The sequence below is a fragment of the Tubulanus polymorphus genome, chromosome 7 (assembly GCF_964204645.1).
Source record: "Tubulanus polymorphus chromosome 7, tnTubPoly1.2, whole genome shotgun sequence".
Taxonomy (NCBI): Eukaryota; Metazoa; Nemertea; class Palaeonemertea; order Tubulaniformes; family Tubulanidae; genus Tubulanus; species Tubulanus polymorphus.
Window position 1 is genome coordinate 5,146,749 of NC_134031.1, and position 10,065 is coordinate 5,156,813.

The following is a 10,065-nucleotide window of genomic DNA, read 5'->3' on the forward strand; positions in this document are numbered from 1 at the left end:
CGGTCCATTCATATTGGACCGGTCTAAAATAGAGGGGACCAATTTGGAACAGACATTTTACAAATGTAAAGCTTGGTCCGATCTCCCGACTCGTAGGACTCGAAACGGCGATCTCCAGCTTGCCAGTCGAGGAGTGTATACACATTATATATTGACGAAGAAATTTAAAACAAGACACATTTAGAATAATTTATCTAAGATTCAAAGATAACATAGAAAATACACAGAGAAACGTGACGTACAAAATGATCGATCGATAACATTCATTGAATATTATTAAAATAGTCAATATTGTTTAAAACCACCAAGATTCGTATTTTTACGTCGAATGGAACTACAAGATAGAAAGTAAAGTAGACACGAGGTTTGTGCCCCCTTGAGGATGAGATAATGTACAAACAACTAACGCCCCCTAGAGGACTGATTTGGTAACATATATACATGTATAGTATACCCGTTGCATAAATCGTACATTCGAGTTTCGTTGATCGAGAAATTAAGATTTGGTTCATCTGAATTTTAGCATTTTCCACATGTTAATCATCGAACTGTAATCCAAACAGACACTGATAAATGCAAACCGTCCCGAGATGAATTCAAATTCTCAAATAGATCCTCGCTATAGCCCGGATCCGATGCCTCCCGCGGCCGAAACTACCGGGTCGGAGTCAGCCAACTGACCCTCGTGGCCTGCGAGGGCGAGACGTCACAGCGCCCCCTGGCTTCAGTATTTAGTACAAAACTTGCATTTTACAATATGTTTAATATATACACAATTTTCAACACATTTATACGTATTTTTTGATAAAACAAACGAAATGAATTCAATATTTTCGACATCAAGTTTTTTGTTGTTTATTGAATTCACATTAAAACATTCACAATTTACTTATATAAAATTATTTGACTGCCTGACTGAGTGACTGACTGACTGAATTACTGTTTATATACATGAATGTTTGCACTGTAACTTCAGTGTACCTTCACCTTCAGTGCCGAAATTCAACCTTCTCTTCCTTACGAGTTCTCTTATTTCACTGCCGCATTCGGCTGACTTTTTTTTACAACATAGACATTATTTTTCGTAGATAAATAATTCAGTAACGTTATCTCTGTTTCCGCCCACGCTGCTGCTGCTGCTGCTGCTGCTACAATCTATAGTTTACCAAACCGAACATTTATGATGTGGATTCATACGACTTCCTTTAGGACAATTATACGCCTTGGCGAAATCTGCCGAATTGGACAACGGTCCTAAAACTCTGAAGTAGAAAGTTAAATAAGTTCATTAGATTACGTCTATTCGGACGCTTCAATCTGTGGGTCTGGTATAAGTAATATTTACCTGATTTGGCCAGGACTGTGCACTGAGGTTCTTATTGTATGTAAAGCTTCCTCGTCTCGCATATTACCACACCAGATCTACAACAACACATTCAATATATAAAACTATACTCTCACAATTATATAGTATTAAATATATAGTATTATATGGTATCAAAATGCTAATATAGTATATGGATATTTCTAAAAATTTCTATATGTTTTTGGTATTTTTCATTACTATTTCTTTTATTTATATCTATTTCTACCTGTGCGAAATTGAGGAAGAATAATTGATTATGTGTTAATCCTATTCCTGGTAGGGGTTGTTCCTCTCCGTTCTTTTCCACCCATTTCTGATATGCCTGCAATGAAACACACATTCGAGACACGATTATAAATAGTGACAACGCGACAGGGTGTCGAGAACTATTGCCAAAATTGGATTAATCAAACAGTTTTTACCGTCGCTTTCTCTCGAAATACACGATTTTTATTCAAGTTAGACGGAAAACTGGTCATGAATATGTTAAGTATTTTTGCTAAGCTTTAGATAGATATAGACCTGAAGATCTGAAAACAATTCGGTTATACTTACACGATATGATTCTTTCAAACCGCCATTATCCGCAATGTTTTCTCCTTGAGTATTTCTGCCATCGATCTAGATTTAAAAAACCGAATCGTTACGATCACACGTACTTTATACAGCTGATAAAACAGTCAATCGGTTTGCGCTGATTACTGGAAGCCCGAACGGCTCTAGTTTGAACTGTGAGTACTGATCTATCATGCACTGAGCCCGATTCCTGAAAGCTTCAATCGTTTCATTCGTCCACCATTTTCTCATGTTTCCATCTTTATCAAATTGTCGTCCTATGAATGAAGAAAGTACTTATGTATAAATTTATCAAGCCTTTTAATGATATTGTGGAATAGCCCCGGTGCTGATGCCTCTGATGCGGAGAACATGCAGATAATAAGTTTAAACCCACACAGAATTTAAGAGATTAGAAACGAATTTTATTCATCGAGAATTGAAACCAAAATACACGACGTTTCGAACTCGCTCTCGTGGTCATCGTCAGGTGTCAGGGAATAACTATAGAAATCGTATTTAGTATTTCAAATTGTTTTTAAAACCTTTAATGAAAGTATTAACGATCAAAATGGTTTATTTTCTTAACACAAATCATAGAAACAACAAAATAGAACATTGAGAAATTAATTCGATTTGAAAAGATGACCAAACTTCAAATATTCTTCTAAAAACGTAATTTCTAAGATTAATAGACGGGATGTATATAAACCGTACTATCGGTGATGTAACGGGTCGTGTTTAGGTCGCATTTACCTTTATCGTCGAATCCGTGAGTGATCTCGTGACCTATTACAACTCCGATTCCTCCGTAGTTCAACGATTTCGGGAAATCAGCGCTATAAAACAACGGTTGTAAAATCCCAGCCGGAAACACTACAAATAATATCATCATTAAAACATTCATTCGGTTTCACATTTCAAGTAAACTATAGAGACTCAGTTCCACAGTTCACTCACAGTTAAATAGTTAGATTAAACTTCATCTCAGAGTTAACTCTAACTCACAACTGTGGAACTGGGTCCAGAGTTCAGAGGTAACTCACAACTGTAGAACTGCGATTATCATGTTTTAACGAGTTAAAAGCTGATAGCTGGGCCCCTTACCTATATCATTGGTATTCGGATTATAGAAGGCATTGACGATGGCTGGTTCTTGTTCCCAACTGTAAATACATATATTTGATATTGAAATATTAAATGGACCGATCCTTTAGTTAAACAGATATAACTGGATACGTAAAGATGAATCTGACCTGTTTTTATCCACTGAATGTCGTAATTTTTCAAAGTTTCTCTTCGCGTCGAACTGTTCAATCTTCAGTACGTTATCGAAAAAATGATCCTCCGTAAATTCAAGCTAAAGATTAGAAAATAGATGAAACGTTGATTGATATCAGTCGGTTATTTATTAGTAGAAATTCTGCTGCCTTTATCGAACTTACCCTTTTATAATAGCTATTCAATTCATCCGGTTTAGTGATGAATTCTGGGTACCCGATCCTTTCATTCATTGCATCAGCCTAAAAATATACAATTTTTCCTCCAAATATGGGTAGGATAATGTTGTAATACATGTAGAAGCGAGTTTCATAGATCTCTCCAAAATGGCGGCCTTTTGAAGCGCATTGAACTGTCTCTATTCAAAGTGGTGTCCAATTATTATGAATCTGAACGATGCACATCTAGCGAAATTCCAGGACAATCGATTATGTTAATTTTTGGCAAATGTTTTAAAGATGAGTAGAGAGAAACTCGCAGGACATAAACGCTTCCTTTATCGTTCTGGTATTTATCGGTACCTTTTCCTTTGCTACTGCTTTAGTTTTAGCATCCATCCAATCATTCTCCAGTAGTAATTCATTGAACGCTTCACGGATGTTGTGTATCATCTCAAGCGCCTGTCAAAATAAATTACAGTCGTCAAATTGTAGAAATCATACGAAAAATATTACTAGAATGTTTCAAATGGTTTATCTAACTGTGCTGCCATCCATGTGTGTCTTTTTGTGAAATAATCTAAGTAATGTGGTTGTATTCGTAGTAGGATTTGATAAGTTCTCCAGTGGAAGCTATGTTTCCCAGTGGAAGCTATGTTCCCCAGTTGTAGCTATCTTTTTCCACTGGTAGCTATGTTGTCCAGTGGTAGTTATATGCACACATGTGGTTGATAGCTTCCCACTGGTGGCTATGCTCCCCCAGTGGTAGCTATGCTCCTCCAGTGGTAGCTATGCTCCTCCAGTGGTAGCTATGTTCCTCCAGTGGTAGCTATGCTCCTCCAGTGGTAGCTATGCTCCTCCACTGGTGGCTATGCTCCTCCAGTGGTAGCTATGCTCCTCCAGTGGTAGCTATGTTCCTCCAGTGGTAGCTATGTACCTCCAGTGGTAGCTATGTAAACAAGTGGTTGACAGTTTCTCAGTGGTAGCTATATTCCTGACATACCGTATCCTTGCTTTCCTTTTTGAAGTTATCTCTGATAAACAGGGCTCCTACACCCATTCCAAACCGTTCGTTGACCAGCTCAACACATTTCTGCCATCTGGCCTTATCTCTGCCAACTCCCTACGAAAATAAACCGTCCCATCTTCACTTTTAGATAACATGCATAACAGTGTCACTCAAACAGATTGTCAAAAGTGAAATTATATAATACAATAGTACACATTATTATCAAAACGGAGCATTTAACTTTAGCCTATAAGCAATCAAGCATCTCAAGATGATTGCTCGTAGCTCTAGCCAACAGAATCAAGATCCAGTTCTACAGTTGTGAGTTCAGATTTGACTCAACTGCGGAACTGGATCCTGAGTTCAGAGTTAACTCTAACTCACAGCTGTTGAACTGGATCCTGAGTTCAGAGTCAACTCTAACTCACGACTGCGGAACTGTAAGTAAAGCCAATATCATTCTAGTCGAACATGCTCCCGGTTATATTGCCAATTATTTTACCTGGATGACTTTCATGTACATGTTCCTCTGAATGGTGAAGTCATCCGTCAACTCAGGCGCGTACGCCATTACTATCCGCCATAATAGATAGTTCGAGATTATCCTGAAAAATAAGACTTAGATCTAATATGTTTATCTATGGTGAGTGATAAAGGTTGATTGGAATATATTTGTACCTATACCTTTTCGGTGTTTTACGAATAAGAATTCCGAGATTTTTCAGATAAGATTTCGCAAGTACAATCACTTCTTCGGTCTCGTCCAGTTCTGCCGGAATGAATCCTCTAAAGTATTTCAACCAGTCAATCTGCGCATTAAAAATTATCTATCATTAGATTGAAATCAAGATGATGAGAGGATAAACAGAAATCTAGGATCACTTATTCCAAAATATGACCGAATCTTAGAATTTCGTAGAAATCTCAATTTGTCTCAATTGTGCTACCCATGTAGTTTTGATGACTAAAGCGACTGTCAGACTATAAATTCCATCGCTAGATAAATATCTTAAAATTTCTTAGATTTGCCTATGATTTGAAACAATTCAATTTTCACGGTGATGATCTATGTATAGGATCGTCTGCTACCAATCACTAACCTGCGGTACTTCATTACGTAATTGTTTCAAGGTCATTTTCTCGTAAGCGGCATCGGCATCGTGTTGTTCCGACAACGATTTTGTAATCTGCCAAATACCGAACACAAACATTTGATTGCAAAATATTTCTATCAAGAATTGTCTTTAAGCGGGTGGCATAATCATAATTGGACTCACGTTGGCCAGCTGTATTTCAAAGTTCAGTACATCTTCGGCGAGTTCTTTTTTAGCCCGAATTGGGTCGGCTCCGAGAATGCCGGCAACGTTCGTCATGAATTCCTTATAGGCGTTTATATGTAACGAGTCGATATCCTGCAAGTAGTAGTCTCTACTAGGCATACCCAGTCCCGCCTGATTCACCTAAACAAATTCACAAAAACCAATTAGACATAAAACCACAACTCTGATAAATTGTTTCGACATTCTTCGTAAGCTGCGAAAACAAATTAGTCACTAAAACCAATTATTTTCGCCTAGTAGCTTCATTAACTACGGGTTTCTATTCGCAAGGAAAGCGCCTTCCACGTGTCGTATGCGGGATATAAATTGCCGTATTAAGAAACAGACGATGACACATGAAATAGGTTTAACTTCGCCGTCAATACGTCGCTTATTATCATTAGAAGATGTTTTTATGTGAGAATTTCGCGTCCGGTTTGAATTTAATGAGCAGAAACCGAATTGAATTCGCACTTGTTAAAGACGTGTGTGACATCAAAACTATTCGGTATATACGAGTTTAATGATTTCTAAGAGAATTGTGAAATTGCGTGGTACTGGGAACTATAGGGTAGTTATTGTACTGGGATTTATGGGTGATATTGGGGACAGTTTTAACCAATGGATAACTGGCAAAGCGATAATTGACATTGCATTGTTATTACAGCATTTATCTGTGATTGTTATCTTTAATAAACCAATTTTGAGCAACTCAGAAGCAACTCCTGATTTACTGACCCCTTATTACCTGACCCCTGATTAACTGACCACTGAGTAACTGACCCCTTATTACCTGACCCCTGATTAACTGACCACTGAGTAACTGACCCCTGATTAACTGACCCTGAGTAACTGACCCCTGATTAACTGACCCCTTGTCTCGCACTGATAAAGGTACGTACTGTAAGCACATAAGCTGATGAATTTCTATCGTCTATTCCTACGTATGATTTCACTAATAACGGCGCGTGATACTTCACACGAAGAAACGCCAGCTTTTCCTCCAAATTCCACAGATTTTCGTCCCATTTTCCAGCAACGACCGGCCACCCGTCCAACGTGTCTAATACCTTACGTAATGGACCGTCACCGATCACTTTAATTTGGGCTACAAAAAATGACATGAGAAAAGTAAATTAATCTGGAGCGGCATATAATACCTGTCGTGGTAAGGCTGTGCATTCTTAAGTTTATTTTGCTCGGAGCGCTAACACCTAAGTCTTCGTACGGCTTGAGCTGCTTGATCTATAGAACTAACCCTCCCCAGTGAAGTATATCCCTGTTTTCAATATGGCTGCGGTTTGATATGGCTGATACTTACTCGTGTTCATACAGGATTTATACAACACTTTAGCTTTATTTCGGGCGTCCGAGTCTGATTCTGTGGTCGGCTCTTCTAACAAACCTGACAATGAATAAATACACAATTCATCAGGGCTGGTTTTAAAACCAGTATCAATATTAAACAACATCATTCATCAATTCTTTCACGGGCAAAATTGATATGTAATTTAAACTGTCTTTCGAATGATTTATTTATTGATCATGGTCAAACAGAAATAAAGAAAATACATCGTGAAAGTTTTCTCGCTTATAAAACTTTCTATTTAAGAATTTGAAAACGAAATTCATTAAAATATCAAAATCTAAAGTATGCGAAATTGATTCGTTCTCTCACCAGAGACTCGCGTCCGATCGTGGTTATTCTACTACTGTATTTACCTTTTAACTAACAGTTGTTTTTGTTGCAGGGACAGTGAGATGACCAGGAGAGGTTTTGGGGACCGGGGCAGAACATACCTCTCAACATAACTTGTACATTATCGAGTAACTTCTCGAACACGTTATAACCGGATTTTTCGTCCGGTATAGGATGAGTCCTATCCCAAATACCGCAAGCAAACCCGTAAAAATCATCGCAAGGTTCCACTTCCACATCCACCGAAGATAAAATCATACTAGCTAAAAACAACATCAAATAATAACGTGCTACATGAGATTATAGTACAGTCAAAGTCCGTTATAACGCTGCCACACCGCTCTCTAAACGCCAGCATCTTTCAGAGATCACATTCCCACAATTTAACTCAAACTCAAAGGAAATAAGATTTTTTATAACGTTGCCAAATTCGTTATAACGTCATATTTTTCATTGGCCCCAACAGTGGCAAAGGACTTCTACTGTTTATTCATGCATCACTTCACCTCACCAGAAATATATAAGTTATAAAAGATCCAGGGACCAGTTGTGCAGTTGTGACTGAAGTCTAAACGTGGTGTAGTTTTGAGTCAATATACTGATCTTAAGTTGATAGATTGGCTATAGAACTAAGGTGGCCGAAGACAGTTCCTAAATATAAGCCATCACTGTACAACTGGCCCGTTTACAGACTATGAACGTTTTCTCGTTGATTTTGGTTGTAGCTGGTTTTATATACTACGATAATAAAACCGGTATGAAAGCTTTCATTTGAAATAATCTAAGTGAAACTGTTATAAAACGACAAGCGACAAACTGACGGCCATTTGACTGCCAATATATCGCATGATGTGAGCAATACTCGTAACGCACATGGACAAGCATGATTCCCGAATTCTAATAATGTTTTGTTTACCCTTTTGACCAGTATAGTAACCGACCAAAAAACGTTCATGTCCATTGAAGTGTGAGAAGACCTCGACCTTGACCGGAGTTGAGAAATGAATGATTTATGCAAATTAGGCTCTCTCTCAACTCAGGAAGCAGTCGTGAAGTTTGGTTAGATTATTCAAACCTCGCAAAATGAGAAACAGATAAAGAAATTGGATATCATTAAAAATAGATAAACAAGCCATACACCAGTAAACTACATAAAAATTAAAACTACAGAATATAGCATGCTAGTTCTAAAAAGCTCGTTACAGGGCAGCACTGAGAAGCGTAGCTGATGAGTAGAACGTGCGGGTATACCCCGTCGTGTACCTTTCAAACTAATTCTTAATCCATCTTTAAGTTCTATAAACGTATTGATTTTTGGTTTATCGTCCGGTATTATATGTTTTTTCACCCACATGCCGCAGGCGAATTGATAAAAGTTATCGCACGGTTTGACCGTCGTGTCCATAGCTTCCATGATTTTGGCAGCTTTTTTTGAAAAGAAAACAAAGCGAGAAAGTTTCAACGAATTCAGCATAACGTATATCAACAGTTAGCGATCGGCAATTCAGAATTGAACAATGTAACCTTAACCAGATCAACCCGGTATATAGGGATGGTCGTTCTCAATACAAGCATAAAATGAAAATGACGGAGTGATTTAGCTGTTGGATCTCAGAAATCTACTTTTAATATCGGAGCCGACGGTAACAGGTTCTGCTATATCGATATGTGACCGAGGGCGGGTCAATACTCCATCGCAGTTAACGATCTCGGTGTCGCTATATCGGTCGGGTTGGTCGACTCGATAACAGGCTACTGGACCAATATTTCCAATAGGCCTACCATTCAATTTGAATAAAACATTCTACCAATCCCACCTTGCATAGGCCTATTGGTTCTGTATTCTGGTTTTAAGATCTAAGCCTCCAGTGTCGTTGCCTGTAGGAGTGGTCACGAGTGTGTAACCGTTAGATAACGTGATAACGTGGGCTGACACTTACAGACAGACGTTATATCCGGACAACGATTAAATAATGTCATGTCTCTTTGTAGTGTGATTCGTTTTTTTAATCAATTATCTCAATTAACTTCTATTTCGAGAATGGTGAGATTATTGACTCTTCAGGAGACCACATTTTTTCAGGCTATATATAAATTGCTATTCACGTTGTTCACAAGGTGATCTTGATCCGGCAGAAATAAGCGACAGTATAAAACCTGCGAACAATAGACACTCAAGCCTTATTTAGTTCTGATATTATCCGCAAAACCAAAGCGGCGCTGATGTATGACGTACTAATTAATTGTCAGTACTCGTGTGCGTTTTGTATGGTGGCTGATTAGGGCCAAGTTAAAAAAAAAAAATTTCGTGCAATATACCATGCAAAAAATATATTGCATCGTTTCTGCGTCCGTTTCTGCGCGGCGCAAAAACGAAATTTACCGCGCTAAAACGCGCCAAAACGAGCGCAGAAACGAAATTTCGTTTTAGCGCCCGTTTTGGCGCGTTTTAGCGCGGTGATTTCTCGTTTTTGCGCCCCGCAAAAACGAACTTCGTTTCTGCGTCCGTTTTTGCGGGGCGCAAAAACGAAATTTACCGCGCAGAAACGCGCCAAAACGAGCGCAGAAACGAACCTTCGTTTTAGCGCCCGTTTTGGCGCGTTTTAGCGCGGTGATTTCTCGTTTTTGCGCCCCGCAAAAACGAACTTCGTTTCTGCGTCCGTTTTTGCGGGGCGCAA

The 10,065-nt window shown here is 38.5% G+C and overlaps 1 protein-coding gene across 1 annotated transcript; it reads right to left on the bottom strand.

Moving 5' to 3' along the window:
* Positions 1–260: 260 nt before the first annotated feature.
* Positions 261–8,792, bottom strand: LOC141908382 (neprilysin-1-like). Its single transcript, XM_074798419.1, has 18 exons — positions 8,651–8,792; positions 7,010–7,093; positions 6,591–6,796; positions 5,647–5,829; positions 5,470–5,556; positions 5,054–5,178; positions 4,872–4,974; positions 4,364–4,483; positions 3,724–3,822; positions 3,367–3,444; positions 3,178–3,281; positions 3,029–3,087; positions 2,678–2,797; positions 2,069–2,199; positions 1,922–1,987; positions 1,593–1,688; positions 1,346–1,422; positions 261–1,262 (listed from the first exon to the last, which is right to left on the bottom strand). The coding sequence occupies exons 1-18, from the start codon at positions 8,790–8,792 to the stop codon at positions 1,163–1,165; spliced, it is 1,980 nt and encodes a 659-aa protein (XP_074654520.1). The 3' UTR covers positions 261–1,162.
* Between the last annotated feature and the right edge of the window lie 1,273 nt (positions 8,793–10,065).

Bases quoted from the DNA above. Each gene is read 5' to 3' on its own strand.
- LOC141908382 (XM_074798419.1), bottom strand. From the start codon at position 8,792: ATGGACACGACGGTCAAACCGTGCGATAACTTTTATCAATTCGCCTGC. The intron at 7,094-8,650 runs GTACACGACGGG...ATTCATTGTCAG, and splicing joins ATTAAGAATTAGTTTGAAAG to GTTTGTTAGAAGAGCCGACC. The intron at 5,557-5,646 runs GTGAGTCCAATT...GGTATTTGGCAG, and splicing joins TTGAAATACAGCTGGCCAAC to ATTACAAAATCGTTGTCGGA.